This window comes from Brienomyrus brachyistius, chromosome 1 (genome assembly GCF_023856365.1).
Source record: "Brienomyrus brachyistius isolate T26 chromosome 1, BBRACH_0.4, whole genome shotgun sequence".
Taxonomy (NCBI): domain Eukaryota; kingdom Metazoa; phylum Chordata; class Actinopteri; order Osteoglossiformes; family Mormyridae; genus Brienomyrus; species Brienomyrus brachyistius.
In genome coordinates, this window is record NC_064533.1 from 17,186,682 (window position 1) to 17,212,243 (window position 25,562).

At 45.2% G+C, this 25,562-nt stretch overlaps 3 protein-coding genes across 4 annotated transcripts; 2 read left to right on the forward strand and 1 right to left on the reverse strand.

The window, feature by feature from the left end:
* Positions 1-198: 198 nt before the first annotated feature.
* Positions 199-7,655, reverse strand: LOC125749375 (myelin-associated neurite-outgrowth inhibitor-like). 2 transcript variants are annotated; one of them, XM_049026582.1, is made up of 7 exons: positions 7,365-7,655; positions 6,402-6,487; positions 6,219-6,296; positions 5,041-5,183; positions 4,730-4,907; positions 4,506-4,631; positions 199-1,212 (listed from the first exon to the last, which is right to left on the reverse strand). In XM_049026582.1, exons 2-7 carry the CDS (start codon positions 6,469-6,471, stop codon positions 1,208-1,210), a joined length of 600 nt encoding a protein of 199 aa, XP_048882539.1. In that variant the 5' UTR covers positions 6,472-6,487; positions 7,365-7,655; the 3' UTR covers positions 199-1,207. The 2 variants fall into 2 exon arrangements, with proteins under 2 accessions (XP_048882539.1, XP_048882528.1); XM_049026571.1 differs by having other exon boundaries at positions 6,219-6,299; positions 7,365-7,551.
* A 3,468-nt stretch (positions 7,656-11,123) lies between these two features.
* Positions 11,124-14,341, forward strand: fbxo45 (F-box protein 45). Its single transcript, XM_049026557.1, has 3 exons — positions 11,124-11,817; positions 12,702-13,058; positions 13,462-14,341. The coding sequence occupies exons 1-3, from the start codon at positions 11,518-11,520 to the stop codon at positions 13,645-13,647; spliced, it is 843 nt and encodes a 280-aa protein (XP_048882514.1). The 5' UTR covers positions 11,124-11,517; the 3' UTR covers positions 13,648-14,341.
* Positions 14,342-14,483: 142 nt separating this feature from the next.
* Positions 14,484-21,045, forward strand: nrros (negative regulator of reactive oxygen species). The gene is made up of 4 exons (XM_049026439.1): positions 14,484-15,554; positions 16,004-16,127; positions 17,656-17,779; positions 18,541-21,045. Exons 2-4 carry the CDS (start codon positions 16,120-16,122, stop codon positions 20,491-20,493), a joined length of 2,085 nt encoding a protein of 694 aa, XP_048882396.1. The 5' UTR covers positions 14,484-15,554; positions 16,004-16,119; the 3' UTR covers positions 20,494-21,045.
* Positions 21,046-25,562: the final 4,517 nt, after the last annotated feature.

Genomic DNA, 25,562 nt, shown 5'->3' on the forward strand with positions numbered 1-25,562 from the left:
ACTGCCAGACTAACCAAAATCATATCTCAGCTTTGTCTCCCCCCGTTGGCCGTTCAGGGAACAACATGTCAGTTTGATTTTAGGTGTGTTGGCCCCGATTAACATATATAAGGTCATACTCTTCTTTTTGTTTCATTTGAAGACCTCCTTCGTCCCACAGATTTTTTTCATAAGTAGTCAGACACAATAAACAAAAACTGACAATACTCATAATTGCATTTATTGGCTTGGTCGTCACTCGAAAAAACTATATGTATAAAAATGTTTTCAAAACAGATCGCATCTGAGATGATTTAAGCAACACGAATATCAAGAAAATTAAAACATATTTCAGGCTTGACGTATAAGTATTGAAGTATACAAGCCTACAGAAAAACATTCTCAGATACTGATACTGCTAAAAAAACAAGGTAAGTTAATAAAATTTGAATATGGTAAGACAATCATAAAACACAGGATTGGACCAACTGAGGAAACAAAGTCTATGAGAGCAATGAAAATTCATTTTGGGAAGATCTCAGCCCAGCTGCCTCCTGGCTCTTTCCCATGGATTTAGATGCACGCGCACACACACAGGCAGGCACACAGAGAAGCACCAGAGGAGCCGTGTGTGGTACCGACCAGACGAATCACCATGCAGAAGAGGGAATCCCCATCACACATTCTTGCAGCGACCCCTAGTGAAACAGAGCTACACCAAACAAAGAACAAAGGACCACTGCATTATTCTACATAAACTGCACTGAGATTTTTAAACTTAACATACATACAAGGCTGAAACGTTTAAGTCACATTAATGCGTCACTTTAGAAAAAACTGCAGGTATCGTGAGGAAATGCGTCAGTCTGTCCTCGATGGTTTGACGCCATTCGCCGCAGGTCGAATTAACAGGCTTTTCTCCCCTCAATTTATGCACTGAGCTCACTTCGAATCCCACTTAAAATTAATTTAAACTTCATTTCCATCACTTACAGAGTAACAGGTTTAAAATCCAACACTGTCCACAACACACAGATGTGCTTGCTGGCAGGAAAGGGGAGACAGGGTGGGGGCCAGTGTTTCCATGGAGATGCTCAGTCGTTCAGGTGCTCGTTCTTCCCCACAGGAGGCCCACCATCACGAAGAGTGAGGTCTCGATGTGAAGACCTTGGGGTGTCAGTACCAACCATACATCACCGGACTGAAATTAAACACAGTTCTGCCAGCTTCAACCTGGGAGGGAGACAGGCCAGAGCTTCCATTGGTTCCTAAGGCATAAGCGGTGGGGGTACTTAACAAGAGGAGGGGCAGAGCTAATTAACAACTGCTGATGTAGCTGAACAGTTCACATGAATTTTAGTAAGGATGCACCAATTGCAGTTTCCTACTGTTCATACTGATCCTGGCCGAATAACAATTAGAAAACTAAACGTTTTTTTTAACACTTTAATGAACGTGGCTTTGTGCAATCAAAATATTTTAAATAACCTGACGATGTAGACAATGTGCTCACACATTTATGCACGTGCAGATGTTCTGCGTGCCCTGGCGCTAACACTGCAGGTGGATACGATGATCAGGTGGCCGTACAACCAAACAGTAACTCTGCAAACTTTGTAAATTACAGTAGATTGGTCCACGTCAAATTTCATAAATACAAACCATTTACACACGTAGCAGAACCATTTTTGGAACCAATTCTTCCTCATCAATTTATTTATTTATCAATTTAGCATAGCCAACCCATCAATGGACTGTGTTGTTTACCATGTGATGCAAATACAATCAATTAAGTTTTCATTCAAGGTCTAGCCACTGAATTGAGATCGACTGAGACACATGACTGACAAAGAAGTGAGATATACAGACAGCTCTGGGATGTTATGCAGGCTGAAATTACTTTGTTTCACATCAATCTGTTTATGTTGTAGTACTGTTGCAGCCTTGAACACATGGCATTGAGTGAGGGGCACTTGCCAGTTTGTTCCGTCACCATAATAATACTGTTAAATAGTGCACTTGTAACTGGACATTGACTTGAAGCTCAGCTTAGCTGCACTAAAGGCCTATTTGACTCTTCAACAGCACTTGTGTTTGTAATAGGCTATTTGCATGACAAGCCGTTTTAATTTTACTTCACTATTAGAGGATATCACACATTAATTTCTAATGAGTTAGAATGCTAATTATGGATATCATAATTGTGTATTTCTGGTATCAGAAATTCAAGTGTAACTAGATAAAATGCATATTATTGATATTGGACATTGTTTTAAACTAGTGTGAAATGCCAGTTCTTGATATGAGAAATTCTATTTTAGCTAGATATTCAACACATTTTTCTCATTTGTTTCAATGGGAGTTGGAATTTGAACTAGTTAAAATGCCAGTTTCTGATAACAGGAATTCAATTTTAACAAGTTAAAATGCCAATTATTGATATCAAAAATAAAAAGAAATAAACGTTTAACTAGATCAAAATCCGGGGAGGCATGCTGGTGCACTGTTGCCTCACACCTCTGGGACCCGGGTTCGAGTCTCTGCCTGGGTCACATGTGTGTGGAGTTTGCATGTTCTCCCCATGTCGTCGTGGGGTTTCCTCCAGGTACTCCGGTTTCCCCCCCACATGCTGAGGCTAATTGGAGTTGCTAAATTGCTCGTAGGTGTGTGTGTGAGAGTGAATGGTGTGTGAGTGTGCCCTGCGATGGGCTGGCCCCCCATCCTGGGTTGTTCCCTGCCTCGTGCCCATTGCTTCCGGGATAGACTCCAGACCCCCCGCGACCTAGTAGGATAAGCGGTTTGGAAAATAGATGGATGGATAGATCAAAATCCAATTTCTGATATCAGGAATTGAACTGTAATTAATTGCAATTCAATTTTAATTAAATCTAGTTACAATTAAATTCCTGAAATTAGTATTTTACCTAGTTTAAACTCCAACTCCCACTGAAATGAATGAGACAGGTGTTTTGAATCTCACTAAACAAAATAGAATTTCCGATCTCAAATTTGCATTTTAACTAGTTAAAATTTAATTTCTGATATCAAGAGTTTGCATTTTAACTTGCGAGAATTTAATTTGTGAAATGAATTACAGCTAAATGGCCTGACATACATTTGCCCCACTTGTACGTCGCTATGGAAAAACTGTCTAGTAAATTAAAGTGCTGTATCACTGCATGTGCACTGTGGATACAACTGCAATATAGCCATATCGCCCACCACTAACTTGGATCAAAATGTAACATTAATTGGTAACTTAATGACAGATATTTACTAGACATGACAGGTAAGTTTCCAGCTATTGACCAATGGACATAGAGCATGACAGCATCATTAAGTCGCTTCATCCATTGTTTGTATGTAAACACGTTTTCTAGTAAATATCATACAAATGAGACTATCAACAGCTAAAATTATAACTTTATATCTGGAATATGATTTTGAAATAATTAGACATTAGAACAATTAGATGTTACATGTGGCTGCATCTGTTTGCATAAATATCGGCCATGGGGTAACAGTTTAGGATTGCAGGTCACTTGTGACAGAGTTCTGAAAAATAACCAACACAAGGGCCCACATGGATATATAAATGCATACATGTATATACAGGTATCTGGACCCTTGTTGTTGAGGTACTTAAATTCATTTTAGGGGTCTCATGTTCACAAGATATTTGATATTTCTGGTAGTAATTTTCATCATTGCTCTGTTTAGCTGTGGATAATGAATTGTTGTTATAAACTTATAACTGCACAATACAGTATGACTTCGATCCATAATGCTTCAATCAGAAAAAAAATAATGCAAAATTTGCTGCCTGTTGAAGCTGTTGTCTCAGCTATGATGCAGTATATGAAAGATTCATACGTACAGGAAATTAAAACCGGTATTCCAGATGAACCAGTATACTACCCAGTGATATTCTGAAGGTTGCAAAATGTATGTTTGCAAGGGAATAACACAAGACTGTCAGTATAAAAATATACAATGATCTGTAAACATACTAACTGGTGGAAGGTCATATCACTGGAGCAGGGGCTACGCCTGTTTTTGCAGCCAAACACTGCACAGCGTTAAGGCACTGCTTCGAACTCTCCAATATGGCGGTCAAATCACTGCGCTTGCAGTCACATGATCTGCCTATATGTCATCAGGTAAACTTGACTGGCTCAGAAAATTGGCCATATTTAGACTGATTGGTTGATTTCGCCAATCAGGGCGAAAATCAGCCATTTCTGGTCACTAGCTGACCAACTGTTGTATCACTAGTTTTTAGCATATGGGACAGATGTCATGGAAAGACTAGCAAGTCACTGTGAGGCAGGAGGTACATGGTCATGTTACTTTATCATCAAAAACTCCTTTTGAGTTCTGTTGTGCTAAAAAATTAATACATGTTCTATCACAGCATTTGCTGGCACTAATTACAATTCTTTCTGAAAGCCCTACATTGCTAAATATTTTTAATTAAAGGGAAAAAAGTTTGGAGGGCTTTGACAAAATATTTTGCTGTCACTCACACTGCCAGCTGTTCACCATTGGAGAGGGGACATAGCTGTAAGCAGGGGTCCCAGCTGCCCGGTAGGGAGGGATCGTCGCAGGGTGGGGGGCCACGGCAGCTGGAGAGTGAGCAGTCAGCAGAGCTCCTTCGGAGGGGAACAGAGTGCAGAACATATTCTTCTGAAGATGAAGCTGGCCATGAGGAACATAATGGTTGGGGGGGGGTTTGGAATCGGGGGCTTACCGGCTGACATGGCCATTGTGGCCCCCGCCACCATACCCACGGCCACGCCGCTGCTACGTGATGTGGGGATGGAGGGGGTGTAGACAGCAGTGGGAATCCCATTTGGCTGCACCACCGTGGTGTGGTGGATGACGTGAGGGGGGGCAGCAGCGTACAGTGGCTGGGTGAGGTACGCACCCTAGCATAGTGACAGGAAGACAGGCGTGACCCATCGCCCTCCTCAAAGTAGCACCCTGTGATCAAAGCCCGTGAGGTAGAGACTAGGTCGCAGCCCAGGACGTCCATGTTGGGGATGCACTGGGGGCACTTACTTGGGCGTAGGGGTTCTGGTGAGGGTAGGGGTTCCTCAGGGGGTACACAGCCGTCTGATAGGGGTTAGGAGATGAGGAGTAAGGTGGGACTGCACCAGCTGATGGCGAGCAGGACATTTTGTACGGCACCCCGGAGGTGAAACCTGAAAGAGGTGTTACCATGGTTACAGGGGGGGGGGGGTAGGGTAAGATATGAGGAAAGCCAAGCAAGTCCCAGAAACGCCAGAGCCTTACTGAAGACCCAGAATTTGGGGAAAGATGATTCTCAATGTCACCTTTCATGAATGATGACATCCGTGAGTGACAGTGAGTGTGTGCGTGTGAGAGAGAGGTAGTGAGTGAGTGAGCGAGAGAGCGAGTGAGAGAGAGGGGAAGAGATAGAGTGAGTGAATGAGTCAGTATGTGAGTAAGAAGGGGAGAGAGTGAGTGAGCGAGTGAGAAAGAGGGGGAGAGATGGAGTGAGTGAAAAAGAAGGGGAGAGATTGGGTGGTTGAGTGAGTGAGAGAGATTTAGAGAGTGAGAGTGAGTGACTGAGCTAGTGAGAGAGGAGAGATTGGGTGAGTGAGGTAGTGAGTGAGAGGGGAAGAGAGATTGGCTCAGTGAGTGGGTGAGCGAGCGAGTCAGTGAAAGAGGGAGAGAGATTGAGTGAGCGACTGAGTGAGTGGGAGTGTGAAAGAAGCTGACCTAGCTGGCTGACACAAGTGTCTGACGCCAAAGTCCTTTAGTAACTCAGAATTACTTTCTCAAAAGGATTTTAAATTCCCTTTTGCTTCCATCTCTCATTATGAAAGGCAGTCCAAGGACTCCAAAGGGTGTCACATGAATGACAGAGCAGCAGGAAAGCATTATTTATTTATTTACTATTATTATTATTATTCATGCAAATACCGGCCTGCAGAACACATGCAGCAGGGACGCTGCAGATTATCAGAGATGACTTCGCAGGCACACTGGACATGTCACACTTTTTAATCGATTTCACTAAATGGGCACTTGCCATGAGTGAGGAGCAAAGCTGAACCGAGTTAAGTGGAATGGAGAACCTTAAAGATGCTTACCAGATGGCTACAGAAGCCATCACTGAGTATTTGTGGGAAACCAGCTGCTAAAGTAAACAGATCTCCATGGATGGAAAAACACATATGTGTGTATGTATATCTGAGAGAGAGAGTCCTTACCAGCTGGGAAGGCCGAGCTGCCCCCAGGGTACATGCTCGGAGAATAAGCAGGGGCCGCCGCGTAACCAACAGGAAACCCTGCTGTGGACAAACAGGAGGAGTGGAGTGGAAAGGAACTTCACTATAGCGTCAGCATAAGGAGGCCGCTGCTAATTACAGCTCCCAACAGGCTGTTCTGATTACCTGGGTATCCGATTCCTTTGGGATTCGTGAACGGAGCCCCTGTTGATGCAGGGCTGTAAACAGGGTTCATAATGCAGCAGCTGCCACTGAGGACAGGAAGGACAACACATAAGTATGCAGAAGGTGACATTACTGCTCCGTGGACACAGATATCCACTACAACCTTCAGAGGTATCATACTGTAAAGTTCATAGGTTTGTCTGAAAATCACATTCTTCCTGCCCTGTAATTCATGGAGTATTTCGTCATACAAAGAATGTCATTCCAAAATTTTAAATAACAATAACACGCGCAGCTATATAGCTACAGTTAGATGGGAAATGATAGATAATCATAAGGGAAGCTTGCAGAAACAGCTTTCAGATAAACCCATCTGAGAGCGTAGTTTCGCGGGAGATAAATAAAAGCCAATTATTTAAAGAGCTATTTTAAAACGTTCCCACTGCTTGATCCAGCCGTGTCCATCCGAAAGGCAGGGAAGCGACCTCATTCTCCAGACCCCACATGCGAAGCATCCTGGTCTGCAAGGTGAGCAGTAAATGCAGCCAGTGTGCATTCTACCCTCCCCTGACACTAGCTCTCGGGCGGCATGCAGAAGGACGTGCGTTCCGTCGGACCGCATTTCTGCGCTGCCCGTTCAACAAAGCAGGTGTCAAAATGCGTGCATGATCATATGGTTCAATGGAGCTTCTCTTTCTGTCCATCAGCCTGTTACCCACATATGAGCTGCACCTGCGGTGTTACCCTGGTATCTTAACCATAAGCCTCTGTCCGGACGCGTGTGGGACGCGCAAGGCGGTTTGGGAGCCACGGATCCCAAAATGCATCCACAAATCCCCGTAGCCCCGGACCCCAACATGCATCCCCGAATCCCTGCAAGCATTCCTTCGATACCCGCACCCCTAGGACTGCCTAATAAAGCGTGCTGTGGAGAGCCGCATACAAAGAGCTGCCCTTACTTACACGATCCGTCCTCCTTTATCGGCTGTTGTTTATTAATTATTTTGTGAATCTTTCTTTTTCTCGTTTTTCCTGCTCTATCCCAGTCCGCTGCACACCAAACCCGCCCCAGTTCTGTGACGTCACTTCCGGTCCGTTTCCAAGCGTCCTTGCATTCACTGTAGTTGCGCCTGCATGCATGGTCTCGCGCCAGAGGCTCTCCTTTATTTCAGATCGAGCATAACAACAAGGAAATAAGTCCCACATGTCTTTGTCCGTTGATAGCTTTCAGTTTTATTAATGAGAAAGTCGCGAATTCTATTTCTGCAATCAGTTTTGGATATTCGGTGTCAGAGTGGAATGAACAGAACCATTAAAATGTTTACTTTCTTAAACTGGTTAAGCCTGTCTATCCTTTACTTGTACAGCTTTTCAAAACCTGTTAATCCTGCAGTACATGACTTCTACACAGCACTCATTCTCCCTCCATTCGTCCATCTTTTGACTGCTTCTGCTGGTGAAGGTTGCCGTGTCTTTCATATCTAAATATGCATGTGGGATGTCAGGGACCCAGTTTTTAAAAATGCGGTTATCATCACAGTTCAACGGTCACTGCGACGATACTGTTTAGGGTCGTTTAATATCGATTCGTTCAATTGGTCACATAATTAATTTCAAAAGATACAGAAACACCAAATATAATCTTTAAAGCCAAAATTACTAATTAAGTATGCACTTACCTGTTTGACACGTTTTTTAAAAAAACTACACTAACATTAAAACTAATTTTGGAATGTCTCATTTCTGGCAGATATAAACATAATATATATTTAAAATAAATGTTATTTGTTATTTATACTCCTGATTGCTCTTTTAAGTCCGGTCTCAGCTGGATCTCTGTATATAATAAGGCATGCATATATTATTGCCAATTTTTAGACCTTTAAACTAGAAACTTGTGTTCTTTGAAAATGTGAATCTGAAACCGACTAGATCCAGATTATATTAAGTTAGATTGTTTTATTTCATCACATTGTCTTCCCTCCCATATTCCAATAAAATCCCATAATCCACCTGAGTATGTGTATAATTCAGCAACAACTTGCCTGTCCTACTACATCTGAAGCAGACAAACCTGACCACTTCTCTCACACATGTAGAAAAGAAGCATGTATTTCCAGGCCTGTACACCTGCCCCCCTCCATTCTTAAATAGAGGGTATGCCCATGGCATCACAATAGGTGGGGCCACGTTGGTTATGCCCACTGAGTGGCAAAAGTGCTGGGTGGCAGCGTCAGTGTTCAGCTAGGATGCCAGGAAAACACATATAAACTAGGATTTAACAATAAATCGGAGCTAATTTTTTACTGCCAAAAACTAAAGAAAAGAGAAGCAAGTGGATTGATGCAGGCCACAGAAACAACTGGAAACCAGCTCCCAAAACATGGATTTGCAGTTGTCATTTCTTCTCAGATAGTTTGGATTTTTGAGTGAAAGCATGTCTTAGGTTATATGCTGTACTGACCACTCATCAGTTAAATATTTAGCATCATTCATTCAAATTCTGTGTAACTGTAACATTTTTGCTAGCATTTATTAATAAAACATCCATGATGATGGTGGTGCAGTGGTTAGCACTGTTGCCTCACACCTCTGGGACCCGGGTTCGAGTCTCTGCCTGGGTCACATGTGTGTGGAGTTTGCATGTTCTCCCCATGTCATCGTGGGGTTTCCTCCGGGTACTCCAGTTTCCCCCCACAGTCCAAAAACATGCTGAGGCTAATTGGACTTGCTAAATTGCCCATAGGTGAGCATGTGTGAGTGAATGGTGTGTGAGTGTGCCCTGCGATGGGCTGGCCCCCCATCCTGGGTTGTTCCCTGCCTCGTGCCCATTGCTTCCGGGATAGGCTCCGGACCCCCCGCGACCCAGTAGGATAAGCGGTTTGGAAAATGGATGATGATGCAGCTTATGTTCTAAAAACATAGTGGGGGGTGGTTAGTGTTAGCTAGCTAAGACAAGCCCAGTTTTCCTTATAAGGGGCTATTCCACAAAGCAAGTTTAGACAATTAGCCAGATAACTTTAAAAGATCCTATAAAATATGTTGTCAGGAAACCCAATTCCTCGATAATGTCTATGGTCCACTGGTCCTTTGCAGAGTTGTATGGATCCCTGTTGAGTCTAACTGCCTTTAATTTAAGCAGATAATTGTTTGTTTCACAGATTCACTGACTAAAATCAGCCATGATTCAGCTTGTTTTGCCACTCAGTGTTCTGGCAGGAAAGTGACGTAAATGCATACCTTAATTATTTGGAATGAAAACCATCACATGCAATAAAGAAAACATATTCTGTCCTGTCCTTGCAGTCTCAATCAGTGGCTTGGGAAAGAGCAAACCTGTGACCTCTGTCGGACCATCAATGCATCTCTCCAGCACGTTCTGTCAGCTCGTAAGAAAGAACTGACACAGGGTCGGTTTAGATGGCAACAAGTCCAGGTGGAGGAAAGACAAGAGGCATACAAAGAGAGTCCTACAGGGAGCTGGCAGAGAGCCCACTTTCTCGGGCAGGGGGAGCCTGCAGCCGACATCAATAGGAGACCAGCACCTAAACTCCTGAGATCAGGGTTGAAGTGGAGTACAGGGGTGGACCTGGGCAGGTGGTTCCATTTCCCAGGGGAAATCTGCCATTGTAACGGTGCTATGGATCACATCCGAAAGATCAGCACTGAAGGTTGAACAGTGCAGGGAAAGTGGATGGAGTGTGAGGTTCTATCTAACCTAACTATATTCTTATAATAAAGTTAAGTTTTTATTAAACATTCAGAAAACTATTAAATCTAAACAAGCAACACATACTTTGGAGGCATTGTTGTGGTCTTGTAAAGCTTCATTTTAATTACACTTAAAGTAGTAACAGATACAAATTACTGCTCAAACATTTATCTTTCCAATTAACATTTCACCCTGCCTCTGATGTACGAAATTGAACCATGGGAAATTAGTTTAAATGTTTTTAACGCAAAGAAAACTGATCAAGATATGTAAACGATGACGAAGCACCCCACCCCACTGACCTTTTATGAGAATGGTGCTCATGTTTTGGCATTGTAAATAATGTCACTTAGAGCTTTTTGAATGAATATTTTTATTCAGTATAAAAATAATTTTTATTGCTGACGTGTTAGGTACAAACTGGCAAATGCTGTAGCACTTCAGGGCCTAACTTTTTGTCTGAATAATGGTTGAAACGTCATTTTAGAGATGATATCAGCTTTTTCAAATAAACGCTTCTCGTAGTCCTAACAAATTTCGGCGGGCATAAATAAATGAAATATTTATTTCACGTCATACTTCAGTTTATACAACAAAATATTAGACTCAAAACCTAATATTCCATGGAAACGAAAATATAAGTGAACAATGGCACATCAAAACTGGTAAAGTTTAACAGAAACACAGTTAAAATACAATACAAAATAAGGCATGCATGTATTGCCCAGTTGTTATTGCGAGGAATTGATTTTGTGAGTTTAGGAAGTGACTACGGCCGTAGTGACAGCTGTAATGAGACCCAGAAATTTGCTTTCAATCACTGGTCGGTTCTGATTAAATCCCAGCGCCATATTCCCGTACATAAATACAGCCAGGGTATTTAAATAGAATACCAGCCTGTGAATGGCGATCCCAGCCTTTATTAATGTCCCGTCCCGGAAAAAATACAGCCGGGCTATTTAAACAGAGAATCAGCCCGTCAATGGTGATCCCACCCCCGCTACTGCAAACAGGGGCAGGCTTTCATCAGGTCCTGATAGGAATGTATTCGTCAGCTGTATTATCATCGGTCGATAATTAATTAACAGGGCTCTTATGTTACTTATATTTTATATATATTAATCTAAACGTATAGTGAGCTACAAGTATCTATTCAGTTGAGTTAAGACGGTGGAGCGGTGAAGGTGCTATAATGAGCAACCAGGACCTGGGGCTGCGCCGCTTCGTTTCTTATCCGCTCCCCAGTGTATGGAGGTGGGTCTGCGCTGTCCTCCGTCCGCAGTACAGTGCTTTCGACCCGACCGTTAACGGGCTACCGACCGGTGGATACGGCACACTTATTATTTACTGACTGTAATCCAGCGGCCAGCCGTTTTCGTCCAGCCGCCGCCTTTTCTCTCTGCTATGTCGGGAGCGGCCGGCGGCGGGGCGCCCTCTTGCGGCGGCGCGGCCGGACCCTGCGCGCCCGGAGCCGGCGGTGGCGGCGTGGGCATCGCGGGGCGCCTTCCCAGCCGCGTCCTGGAGCACATCTTCTCGTACCTGGAGCTGCCGGAGCTGATGCGCTGCTCGCTGGTGTGCTGGCACTGGAACCGCTGCTTGTCGGACGAGAATAGCGAAGTGTGGCGGACCCTGTGCGGCCGCGCCCTGAGCGAGGAGGCGCTGCGCTCCGATATCCTCTGCAACATCCCCACCTACAAGGACAAGGTACCGGCGCCTCCATCACTGGCACCACGCTGCTGGAAGCTTGTGCTTGGGTTGCATACTGCTCTGGCCGGTCGCCGTGTGGTGCATAATATTGCCCTAGAGGTCTGCAGTTATGGTGGTTTTGCAGGATTAAGATAGGAGTGATGCTGGGTTTGCATGGCTGCAGCGCCATAAAATTACATCATGTTTACGGTGGGCCGGCGTCTGTCTGACGCTCACCGGAGATCGATGACCGTGGCCGCTTTTCTAAAGGAAATATGGGCTTGTGTGCGACTCAACCAGAAATCTTCCAGAAAACAATCAAACTTTTGAAAGCAGCTAAGAGAACCTGACCCAGTATTGTTCACAATAATGGTCTTGACAGCACAAGAGTCCAGTGACTCGTTTTTGAAGGCACAGTTGTACCTCTGTGTTGTGATGTGTGTACCAGGTGCACGTTGGTCCCAGAGATGAGACAACGAATGATTCATGAGACCCTGAGGTGCACCTTGGAACAGCCAGGCGTTCTTAATGATCCAAGTGTAGATGCTGTAGTTGCATCATATTCATTCCACTTTGCAAATTCTCTTTTCTGTTTGGGTATTTGTGTCCTGCTTGAGGACACCCACATGCAAGTTTGTCAGGAACACAAAAGCATTTTTGCTATTAATGGTCACACCTTTTACAACCATGTTGGGGAGAGTTAATATCCTTTTCTCTGTCTGATCAGGTCTAAACACAGGGTACATTTTGCCTGCAGCTTAGTAGCATAACACTGGCTAATTGTGTGGCTGTACTGTATGGATTCTGTTAGAACCAATTGCTGTGAATGTGTTGTTTACAGTGGTGTGCATTAGTGGGCTCCCCCTGTTAACTAAACACTTTATCTGTCTCCTCCTCCATAGCTGAAGTCCTACCAACATGCCCTCAGTTCCCACGACTGCTCGCGCAACGTCTACGTCAAGAAGAACGGTTTCACCCTGCACCGCAACCCCATCGCCCAGAGCACAGACGGGGCGCGCGGCAAGATTGGCTTCTCCGAGGGCCGCCACGCCTGGGAGATCTGGTGGGAGGGGCCACTGGGCACGGTGGCAGTAATCGGCATAGCCACCAAGCGGGCGCCCATGCAGTGCCAGGGTTATGTAGCGCTCCTGGGCAGCGACGATCAAAGCTGGGGCTGGAACCTGGTCGACAACAGCCTGCTACATAACGGCGAGGTCAACGGCAACTTCCCCCAGTGCAACAACGCCCCCAAGTACCAGGTCAGCTTGCAGATAGTGCTAGATCTCTGTTCTGGCACACCCTCCCCCCTTGTTATCCAATAAACATTGATTTCTAAAGAATGATAGCAGGTTAGGACAAGTTCCTGTGATTGTAAGGTCATTGGGTCAAACCCTGTAGTCGGCAGAGTGTCACCATTGGGCCCCTTCTCTGGATGAACGCATCCTCTAAATGTAATGTATCCCTTTACAAAGTACCCAGCTCATTTCCTGTGCATATACTGCGAGATGATGGTACCATGATATCAAAAATGCAAAAGCAGCAAGCCTCTCTCTGTTCAGACCAACAACCCTGCGTAGTTGTCTGCAGTTCCTGCTGTGTTTTTAATCACGAGTTGTTGGTTTGTGAGCTGAAGTGATTGACAGACCTCCTACGACCTTACAGATCGGCGAGAGAATCCGCGTCATCCTGGACATGGAAGACAAGACGCTGGCCTTCGAGCGAGGGTTTGAGTTCCTCGGGGTAGCTTTCCGGGGACTTCCCAAAGCCTGCCTCTTCCCAGCGGTGTCGGCCGTGTATGGAAACACGGAAGTGACTATGGTGTACCTGGGGAAGCCCCTGGATGGATAGAAATGCCCTCATCGGACGCGGCTCTGTTGGCAAAGGTGTGCCAAGGACTCACACAGAGTGTGTAGCAACATTCTGGGATGGGAGACAGGAGTGCCACACACACACACACACACACACCCCGTAGAGACTCCTCCATTCAGTCATAGTGGACTTAGAGAATCTATTAACATGTCTCAGTGTGGACTCATGGACTTATTTGCTGGGAAATTTTAACATGTATACTGTACAAGGGAAAACTTTTTATTCCATTTTATTAAGAGGCAGCATGGCTTAAATCCCCAGGACATCTGCTGAAACAAGGCCAAACGCGACGGGGACAGTGGCAAACGATTACAGCGTAGTTTCAGGAAATCAGGTTATCCGACACGCTCATAGTGACCGTTAAGATGACACGTAGTCATGGCTTTCTTATCGTTCTTCCTCCGTGTGCATCATGATCCTATAAGTCTCTCCTAGATGACTTAGCCATTTGGGTCAGGGTTCAAGGACCTTTATGGTGGCTGACTAGTGGCATGCAGTCAAACATGGAGCCTTTCTTTGAGTATGCGTAAACTGAACCCTACTGTACAATGTGACCCCGCCATGTTTACCCCCTTTTGTTGTCATATGGTGTATCATGAAGTGTATTTATTGGATTTTATCTTTGCTACCAGTGAGGTCAAAAAGCCTTTAAATAAAGACTGTGTAGATTACAGCAAGTGACATCAGTCTGGGTTTGTCCTGTGTGCATTACAGATGTGTAGCTTAGTGAGTTAGCACTTTTCCTGTGATCAGAAGGTCACCAGTTTAAATCCCAGAATCAGTGGAGTGATTCCGTCATTGGGTTCCTGAGCAAGGCCTTTAAGTCCCATCTTTTCATGGAGTCCGACTGGCCGACCCATCTTTCATAAAAATGTACATTGCTTAAAAAGTGTCTGTTAAATAAATGTAAATGATTTAGTGCTTTTGTCAAAATAGTAATTTTCTGAGGCTTAAAATGGTACAGAGACACAATGTTGTCATTACTAAGAAGGAAGACTTAAAAACCAACTTCTGGTGAAGACGGTACTTCGTGATTTTGAAGCGTGATATGGATGCTAATGGCAAAAATGACCCGACTGACATTGAAACATACTTCGCTTGGGCTTCTTTTAAATGAAAAGCTGGCTGTATATCAGGCGTGTCGCTTTGTGATGATATAATGCGCATTTTCATCGTCTGAGGCGCGCGTCTTTGAAAAGGCAGAATCTGGCGTCTGCATGCGCCAGCAGGAGTGTCAAAAACCCGATAATGAATGAGTAGCAGCAGTGCATTTTTCTTCCACAATGGTGTGCTGTTGGTCTGTTTACGGAAAACAGCGTGCAGTTAGCAGGCAAAGTGAAATGCAGCGGACATGCGTTCATGGGCAGTACGGGGCAGTACTTCAAATCCCCCAATGAAATGCGAGCCTGGTGTTGACCGTGGTTAGTCCTTTAGCGCTTGAAGACCACTCATTGTAATTCCATAAGTGGGACCTTTGTCTGTTCAGCTTTGTTCAGCTCCCGGGACCCTGTGCAACATAAGCAGCTGGCGCATGCATCTATATGCACGTGTGAACATATTATCCGGATCGCAGTACATTAATTTAATTTAACTAAATTAAATTATTTAGATCTCTACACGTGACTGGACCGCAGTATCGGGAATTCATAGGCTTTGCCTGCAGCGGATGGATGGAAAAGCGGAATCACTGCGAATTGTCATATGACTCTAAGATTCAGCTTGAGAGGGTCTGCCTGCTGTCACATTTAATTTGTCTTCTACTAGTACTGAATGTACTAGTTCGTATTATATACGATGTTAGGTGACTGGGATGGGCAATAGATTTGTTGAAATGATCGTTCTGAATGCGGTTAATCGATAGACGAAACTGGACCACATTATCTCCGGTAATTTTATGGTGACTTTCAATTGTTTTCCTTTATAATGTAATAGCTGCTATGTCCATAATGCAGGTTGCGGGCTGTAAATCGCATGTAGTTTGGTGTCGCTTACTTCCATGTGTCTGTTGAGGTGTTCCGTTTTAGCACTTCTCACCTTAATCTCCGCATCTATTTTTGTATGTCATTACAATGAGGAGACAAATTTAAAATACTTTAGGTACGGACACTGGGTCTTTTTATATGTAATAAACCTTTTTAAAAACTGTGTGGCTATCTGTCTAATGCACAATGCAGGGTAATTTTCATTGAGGCCGAACATTTATTTTTAATTTTAATTATTTATCAGATATGGGTGCGATTGATGATGTGCTCGCCGGCTTCTTAAAGCGTTGCTCTGCACGCACGGAGCACTTCATGTGACTCAGTTTCCGTTGCGCTGCTGCTTCCGCAAATAGTCAGTCCTGAAGCTGCAGGATGCAGGGCACCATCCATCTCCGCTGCATGCAAGACGGACAGCCTCGGGCAAGAGCCGGGAACATGGTCCGCAGGTGTGCGCACGATCAGGACCATCATGCCTGTGTAAGTTACTAACTTAACCTCGGTACGGACTCCAGGTCCGTTTATATGCAAAATTACTCACAGCATGTAAACCAGCAACGAGCTACAGCGAGATCGCTAAGCAAATCCGTACAAGCAATCACGCGTCGGATGACCTGCGTTAAGAGTACATTTAAAGTACATTTAAACCGTAGCTCCTCGCATATTGTGGCATCCGAGTTCGTCGCGATTGTAGCGGGGAAACCGCAAGCGGTTACATAGCGGGTCTTAGGTAGCCGAAGCGATACCCTGATATTCGCGCTTCAAACCATATCCAACACGTCTTCCAAATCAAATTTACCGAAAACTCTTGTTTCACAGTTTTACATGACAACACATTATTTTGGTGATGAGTGTTATAATGGACACTACCACACACAGTGGACACATGAATAAATAATATTAATAATAATAAATAATATTATAGTGTTTTGTAGATAGCAAAACATCATAACATTTCTTTTAGGTCTGCCTTATACAATATGCTATAAATATATTATCCTCAGAGTTGGACGTGAACAAGTGCAGGGGAGTAACTAAAGTGAGTATACAGACACCAGGATATACGTGCAGCGACATTTATGCCTGCGGTGACTCTTCCTATGAAGTCAGTAGATGGATTGGGAGAGCATGAGGGGGGTCATGAGGTCACTGGAAGGGGGTGTGTGGCGCTCTTGATATCTTTGTAAGAGTCCTAGTGCTCCCTGTCTTGCTGTATGGCTGTGAGACATGGACGCTATCCAGTGACCTGAGATGAAAGCTGAACTCCTTTGATACTGTGTCTCTTCAGAGAATCCCTGGGTACCGCCAGTTTGAATTTGTGTCAAATGAGTGGTTCCTCAGGGAGTCCGAAATGAGGCACATTACCTGAATTGTGAGGGAGCGTCAGTTACGGCACTATGGCCATGCGGCGCGACTCCCTGAGGGTGATCTGACTGGCAGGATCTTCATTACTGAGGACTTGAGTGGCTGGACCAGGCTGGGGGGACACCCATGTAACACCGGCTGAGGCAGATAGACGGCCATATCCGGAGGGTGGGACTGGATCGCGTGTCAACCTGGCGGGTTGCCAACTGGGATCCTGAGGTGTTTCATCATGTGGTGGGTGTGGCAGCGTGCTGTACCAGTGCATGCTCCACAACCTGACCTGACCTGTGTTATATAATGTAATCTCTGCTTCATGGTATTTATTCAGAAAACTTGTGCTTTATAATTTTATTGCTGTGTCTTCTTTTTCATGAGTTGTTTGAATACTTTGATCGGTGTGTGTGCTGCCCTTGCATTGCCCCCACTGGGGCCTGGCACAGGGCAGATTCACATTGACGTGTGATGTTGTCGCTCTTATGCCATGATGCTGCTTGCTGTGTAGGAGTGACGTCTGTCACTTGAAGCCGAGGCTGGCTTGCCCACAAAGTGGGACGGCCCACCACCTCCTTGCATTTGCCGAGAACCGATGATCACCATCATTGTAACCTTTTTCTTGTGTCTTTGTTTCACTGTGCTCCACCAGCGATGACCATATGATGGGCATCGTCTCAAACCTCCTGCCCTGCTTAGTGTGCTTCTCCCTGGGGCTGGCGTGGAACCTGCTGATGCAAAGCTCCTGCCTTCCACTGCAGTCACCGTGCAAGCTGGTCAGTACTGAATCTGGCGGAATGTTCCTCTCGGGGTCATCTCCACTGAGCTGTGGATGTTCTTCAGTAACTAGATACTTGATTTCTAAGCTTGTCGGGGGAATGTTAATGCCAACTGGGCTGAACAATGGTGGTGGGGGTGGGAGGCTTTGGGGGTAGATGAGCTGAAGAACTGACATTGCTTCTTAACTTTACCACAGTTTTTTTTAGTTATATAGGGTTACATTGATCTACTTTTGTAGCATTTTTTCATGCCTCTTCTACAGTTTTCCGTTCGTAACAAGACATCGCAAGCAGGTGGTAGACATCTTATTTTCTTTCACTGTGCATATTTATAGTCGCTGATAAGTTCTGCCACCCCCCTCCTGCCACCCACAGCGCTCCCTGAAGCCCCCCGCAGGTCCACCTGCTTAAAGAGCAGTAGCTCACTTGCCCTCTGGAGTTTGCGTGTTAGTTGCGAAATGGCTGTTGTTGAGCTTCACAAACCGCAGCTTCATTGATCTGAGCATGGGGTCTGGCCTTTGTTTGGTGAGCTGCTTGACAGTTACAGGAAGGCGTGTGCCACTTCTGCGGAGTGGAGTCGCCGCAGCAGGCGAGCACTCTGGGTGTGGCTCTCCCTACTCCGCTCTCTGTACACACCTCGCTGCCTGAGAAGATGGTGACAGCTGATCTGATCCACAGCCACCGTGTTCTCTCAAACACTTTCTCTTTCATAGCGATATTTACAATATTTTACAAAATTTCTGTCTCTCATTTCGCAGGTTGAAAAAACTGCCTTTTGTAGCCACTGCCAGCTGTCGTCGGTGCCTGGAGATTTGCCAGAAGACATCGATGAGCTACAACTGAATCACAATCCAATCAAAGTGCTGCACAGCTCTGGCCTTTCTCGTTACCCCGCACTCAGCAGTTTGAGCTGTACAAATGCTCTTCTGGATGCCGTGGAGATTAATTCCCTCTATACTCCACACATGCTGGAGAAGTTGAATCTAGCTGATAATAACCTGCATGCTGGATACCAGCAGACGGGCTGGGTGCTACACACCTTGGTGAATCTAAGGAGCCTGGACCTTTCTGGAAATGGGCTGACGGAAGACATGGTGGCCTTCCTGCTGGAGAACATGACCTCCCTGGAGTACTTGTACCTTTCCAGAAATATGCTATTGAGGTTAGACGAAAGTACATTTCGGGACCTTCACCGGCTGAGGGAGCTGGACCTAGACAGGAACATGCTTTTTGAGATCGACGGGGCATTTGATGGCCTTCAGGATCTTCAGCGCCTCACCATGGCTTTCAACCGCCTGCCCTGCTTAATCCAGTTCCAACTAACTCAGCTGGTGCTACTGAATGCAAGCCACAATTCCATCGAGTGGTTTGTGTCCAACCAGAATCTGGAAGATACCTTTGAATTGGAGACTTTGGATCTCTCCAGCAACAGCCTCCTCTTCTTTCCCTTTCTCCCCACAAAGAGTCACATTCGCCATCTGCTGCTCGCTGACAATCGCATCAGCTTTTATGAGCACTTTGATGAAAACACTTCTCCAAACTGGACCACCACGGTCCAATTCTCTAACCTGGATAGTAATGCGAGCCAAGTGTCGGCCAAACTGTGGGACGAGAGTCTCCATGGGGAAATCTCTACACTGCATCTCCTTGATCTGAGTCGCAATCAGGTGAGCTACCTTCCTCAAGGATTCCTTAGCAAGCTGAAATCTTTAAAAAGACTGAAGTTGCAGAAGAACTGCCTGGAGTCCTTTGACCTGAGGACAGAGGAACTCCCAGTGTCTCTGCAGGAGCTGGATATCAGTGACAACAGCTTATATCTTTTCAAAGGCAACCACAGCTCTTGGAATAAGTTGAGGGACCTCATGCATGTCAATCTGAGCTTTAATGCCCTTAAGCAAATCCCTTCAAGGCTATTTCAATTCCTCCCCAGCCTCAAAACAGCAGATCTGAGTTACAACCATATCGGTATCTGCTCCTCAGAGGAGGACGCTGAGATCGCTGATGATTCTGACTGTGTGACGTGGAGAAGCTTGGCTTCTCTCAGAGAGCTGTACCTTGCAGGGTGCGATCTGGGCCCACTGCCCTCCTCAGCCTTTGAGGGAACCCAGTTAACGCATCTGGAGCTGTCAGAAAACACAGGCATCCTTATCAGGAATGATTCTTTGATGAGTCTCAATAGAACTCTGCAGCACTTGGGCTTGGGAAACACTGGCACCTCCCATTTAGATTTTACGCCCTTCCATCGTTTAAGGTCTTTAAATATGTCAGTGAATTTCCTCTTCCAACTTCCAGAATCCATGATGAGCCTTGATTTGAGGTGGTTAAATTTGATGGGCAACGAGCTGACCACCATCCCTCCTCATCAAGCCAGAATCCTAGCCCAGAGGCTACACACAGTTTTTCTTGGAGGAAACCCCTTCAACTGTTGTAACCTGGGATGGTACCAGCTGTTTAAGGATGTGAAGAGTTTGAGCATAGAGGACCAGGCTGAGATGACATGTCTGCTTTTAAATGGGGGCAGGCAGAGTATCGAGGCGCGACCCTGGGCAGTGTGCGAGGACAAGGGAGAGCCCAGCTGGTGGTATGTTGTCCTCTTCCTGCCGGTTGTCCTGTCACTGATGGGGGTCACTGTGGTCTTCTTAATCACATTCAGACCCAAACTGTTACCAAGAGTCATCAAGAAGACATGGCAGAGACCAACATCATATTGAAGTGGCTTCCATCATCTACTCAATATGGACTTCTACTCAATGGCATGAACGTTGTATTTTTAAAGATGCTGACCTATTTCAAGAACAACAGAACAAGAGTTGTGCATGGCAGAGATTCATATGAATAAAACATGGCCAATGGGTTTTATCATAGCAGTAGCATCACTGTTGTGTTACTCTGTGGCCAATCATCTGTATACCTGTGTGAGGAAAAAAAACCTCTAATAAGGTTTCCATTGAGTATCTCATGCCTGACAAAGTTCAAAGCCGCTTTAATCCCTAGATGGTTGATATGAGCCTGCGGCTTGAGGCGTGTGCGCGAGTGTGAGCATGGGTATGTGTATGCGCGTGTCGGGTGCATTTGCAGAAGTCTTGTAAGACAAGCTGTTGCTAAATGCAGGAAAGGAAATGTGAAATTTCCTGTTTTGCTGAGTTCTGCAATTGCCCAGTTTTGTACCACAGAAAAGGGCTTGATTTTGACTACTGGTTGAGCATGATGCAGAACTGCATTTTGATGACTTCTCAATGCTCGATTAAAGATTCAGTGAAATACTTTGTTTCCTGCTTATATTTACATCCCAGTGATCGTGAGACCCAGCAAGCCTCGGAATCTAACAGAGACTTTAAAAACAGGAAGCGTACTGATGTTATACGTTAAATATTTCTATCTGCAAATGGTAGGAACTGAAACATGAAGATTTTCCATCTGCACAAGAAAGCTTGAGAATGAGCAGTTGGGTCGGCTCCGGTCTGCCTGATCAGGAAGCTTCTGAGATCGTCAGTTTGCCCACGTGCCATGAATGCGAACATGAGGATGATGGCAGTGGAAACAGTGTTCAAGGTTTGGTCTTTTTTAGGCGGGAGGAGCCTTCTCTGTATTCTCTGAGGGACTGGGGGGGGGGAGGGCTGGGGCCTCTTGAATCTGCACCCGGCATGACAGAAGTCGAACGTGCAGGCAAACCAGAGCGTAACCAAAATACCGCTGTGGTGATGCTCTGGGTCGTGGTGGTTGGAGGATAGAGAGAGTGAGGCGGAGAGAGCAGAATATGAGCTGGGGAGGCTTCTGCATCCTCCTGCCAGGGCGGGGGGCCTGGGCCGGGCCCACTGGGAATCATGGTCCACAGCCTTCCAGACTCGCTCACAGGCGTGCTCTCCTCCACGTTGAGGAAGGCTTCCTCTATGAAGGACTGGTAGACATGTGCGAGACACCATTTTCCAGGTTAGTCCATAATCAGCTCCCACTGGCCTGAGGTTTAGGAACTTAACCCAATGAGTGTGGGTAACCCCATACAGGAAACGAGTGGCCATGAGTGAGCTGGCAGACCTGGCCATTGTGAAACCAGCATGGGCAGATGGCACCTTCCTCCATCCCACACTGGCACTGGCCCCCAGCCTCACTGTATTCCGCAGCAGGGCCCTCACCATGCATACGATGGCTCTCTGGCCCCTGCTGGCTGTTCCTTCAGCTCCCGTTCTGACCTATGGCCCATTTACGGTTTTATTTTGAAAATTCTTTTCCGTTCTGGTTTCTGTTTCCCACAACCCCCTCCCCCCCCATCTGCTTCCTCATGCTTCATTAACTCCTGCAGAGTCTCCTCCTGTAAGATCCTCCATCCCACAGCAGCTCCATGTCCTGCTCCTGTGTGACCTTATCGGTGAGTGGTGGGTGAAGGGCTCCGTGATGGGTCTGACGAAAGGTCTTGTAGCTCCCTGCCTGCCTTATGACTTCCTGATTCCTCTGCCGTCTGTGTGACCTTTCAGCGTGACTTTTGCTCTAAACATGCCCTATGAATGTCAGTAGACTTGTGGTCCATCATGTGAACACTATGATGTAGACACCACTCCAGCAGAAAGTGTCTGGCTGGGGACCAGAATGAAGCCTGACCTTAACGGTTCACCTCTGATGCTTGATTTCATTTCCACACACCTGATGTGTAAGTACCTTAGCATATGAAATGCCAGAACAGCCTAGTAGATGGGTAAGTTACATAAAATTAAGCTTTATACTCAGACACACTCTTTCCTATACTGAAGTACTGATCACCAACAGATCACCTTTGGTCCCAGTGTCCTCATTTGTGTGTTAAGAGAGGAGGATGACAACCATAGCATATCTATGCAATGTTTAATGGTGCAGATTCCACAAAAATGGAATTAATATGAGAGATAAGCAGTCTAGATCCTCTGATTTAGTTTCACTCTGAGAAAAAAGGTTTCACTTATTCTGGAGCAGAATGATTTTCTTGCACAGCATGCTGTATGTTCATTCACACTCACTCCGTCATACAACTGCAGGGCTGTAAATATGGGTATATAATTTAAATTTTTAAAATGGTTTGGCAATGACTATCAGCTATAAAAGTATTAAAGGAGCGTGTTAAAAGGAAGGTTTGTTTGTCAACTACCTGAAAGAGAGTGTCCCCAAAGGGGTTATGAGGCCACTGCTTGGAGTTGAATACAGGTACGGCACTGAACACCCCCATTATGCGGGGGGCTGTGTCAGTGTGGTGTTTTTGGGAAGAGATAGCAGAAAGAGCCAGCTTGAGAGGGCGAGTGACCAGCTGTGTTCTTCAAACCACAGCGCAGGAAGTGAGTGTGTCTGCGCCGCCATTTCTGATTAACCCCTTCCCGCCTCTGCCGCAGGCAATGGCTAAAGGCCAAGAGCGAGTTAAGGTCAGGCACTCGCACCCTAGGCTCCATCTCACCAAAAAGCCCATTTTGATTCTTTTTAGCGGTACTGCTACACAGAATGTTACACTACAACAAATGCTATGGATCATGCACCTTTACATAAATATTTGGTCAATTGATATTCTTTATGTGCTGCAAAGAGCTAATAATTAATGAAGCAATAACTCATCAATAACAAGTAACAAACCCAAAAGCTTTCAGCACTGCTTTTCTTACCCTTGGAAAGAAATTCAGTCTTGGGAGATTTGTGTTAAAAGTGTTAGTCACATTCACAAATGCCACGACTGCCACTTGCTGTCCAATGAAGGAATTACACCAAACGTAAAGGCGTAAGCACAAACATCTTAGGACATAGGGGAACTTGAGGACGCCACCTGGGGGGCTCTTAAGGGAACTGTCCCACTAAGGACACGGATCATACAACTCGGGAAAAATTGAGACCACAGCAACATTTTTAGTTTTAATGATTTCTCAGTTTATGGCAATGCGTCCGTGTAAAATATACAATTTTGTTTTGCAAAGTACAGCCTGGCTTCACTGCTTCTCATTGATGCCCACTGCTTCTTCCTTGCTTTATGGGTCTTTAAGGGCTTCTAGGAATCCCAGTAGTCATAAATGTCCTAACGGAGCACTGCACCACACATCTTTCCCGTTCCTTTTGAAGGTCACTTGATGTCATCCTCCGATTTATGAGTCACTGTCAGATAGGTTGACGGTCATCTCTGGCATTAGAAAGTTGCTTCTGCCCTCTACCGGGCTGGTTTTCAGTTATTGCCAGTGTCTTCTGCTTTACCTTGTTTTTGTGTACAGTTGTCTTAGAAACTTTGAGCTTGGAAGCAGCCTGTCTTGAATGTAGCCTTCTGCCAGCAGAACCAATATTAAAACAAGATTTAAGAATGCAGATTCTGAAGAAATAGAGTGGTCTCAATTTTTCCCAGAGTTGCATCTCCCAGCTGGGGACAGGAGGGGGCGATATGGCAAGAATATATCATGATTCTTTTCAGGCTGGATCATGACCCAATGTCTTATGACAGTTCTTTTTCATGAGGGGTTTAAAGACTATTTTAAGTTACTCTACAGTAACCGTGTCGGTTTTTAAAAGCCGAACAATTTTCTATTAATGATGTCTAATTCTTTTTAGGGACCGACTCCTTCATTGTTGTCCATGCCAATACGTTGCCAAGTAGGGAACGAGGGGCAAAATGGAGAAAGAAAATAATCCAAGGCACCACCTACTGTTTGCTTTTACTGGTTTACTGGGGTGTCAAAATGTATTTGCCTGACAGACGAACTTTAGATGCATGTATGAACCATAGAAACGCCATTGATAGTATTGTGATACAGTGCACATTCTAACGATTTCTCCATAAAGAGAGATAGTGATGACATTTTAAGTGCTCACGATCTAATATCGCCAAACTGCTTATCTGGGTGTATTAAGACGCATTCACAGGTGGACACGTAATTGGCCAAGTTGCCCACGTAGCATAGAATTAAAGAAAATTGTTGAATGTCCTCCAGTTTGGGAAGCTGTGATTGTTCGACACCATTATTTACAGTTCGGCGGAGTGTCCCCCAACTCCACCTAGCAGACATACATATGAGGTGATTGAGGTATGGATTAATTCTGATCGTGTTTGGACTAATCATCCTGAGATTCAAATATGTTGTCCATGATTCACCCATAATATTACGGTGCCAAGGTTGAACTGCACAAACACATTTTCCACTGGTCACTTGTATAACTTATTTCTGATAGAGCTAGGAGAGCTGTCTTGACTTTCTCTGGGGATGCTTATCTTTTCTTTCCCAGAGGAAAAGGGAACGCGTTGCCCAAAATGCTTTGTAACCAACCGCAAGCAGCCCCACCCAGACAGGAATTTGAGAACGAAGAGCGCATCGCCTGAGAGGAGGGGTGAGCCTGGCCAGCTCGCCCCCTGCATGCATGCGTACCGTTACAGATTTAGTATGAAGGAAGGGGGAAAACTCAGCACTGACCTGAGATCAGACGTGGGATAGAGCACGCATCGGCCGGCACTTTCTCGGGACTCACGTGTTGGTCTCCTACCAGGACTGAAAGGGGCTCCCCAGTCCGTGTGTGAAGGTGGGTGATGATGGCACGTCCGAGTGTGAATAGATTTGCAACTTCTGTGCATTTTGATCATTAGAGGGACTATTTACCTTTGCTTATACTTCCTAATTTTGTATGGTTTTGGACTACTTATCATTGTGTGTGGTATTTCATAAGTTTGCCTTAATATATTCCATGATTTTGTAATCATTAAAGGTGATTGTCACTTTATTTCATAATTTGTATCACTTAAAATATTTCTGAGCAAACCTAAGCGTGCCTGTTTGTTCCTTCAAAAGCCCAATAT

Bases quoted from the DNA above. Each gene is read 5' to 3' on its own strand.
- LOC125749375 (XM_049026571.1), bottom strand. From the start codon at position 6,471: ATGAACCCTGTTTACAGCCCTGCATCAACAGGGGCTCCGTTCACGAAT. The intron at 6,300-6,401 runs GTAATCAGAACA...GTTTGTCCACAG, and splicing joins CAAAGGAATCGGATACCCAG to CAGGGTTTCCTGTTGGTTAC. The intron at 5,184-6,218 runs GTAAGGACTCTC...CACCTCTTTCAG, and splicing joins CAGCTCGGCCTTCCCAGCTG to GTTTCACCTCCGGGGTGCCG.
- fbxo45 (XM_049026557.1), top strand. From the start codon at position 11,518: ATGTCGGGAGCGGCCGGCGGCGGGGCGCCCTCTTGCGGCGGCGCGGCC. The intron at 11,818-12,701 runs GTACCGGCGCCT...CCTCCTCCATAG, and splicing joins TCCCCACCTACAAGGACAAG to CTGAAGTCCTACCAACATGC. The intron at 13,059-13,461 runs GTCAGCTTGCAG...ACGACCTTACAG, and splicing joins ACAACGCCCCCAAGTACCAG to ATCGGCGAGAGAATCCGCGT.
- nrros (XM_049026439.1), top strand. The intron at 17,780-18,540 runs GTCAGTACTGAA...CTCATTTCGCAG, and splicing joins TGCAGTCACCGTGCAAGCTG to GTTGAAAAAACTGCCTTTTG.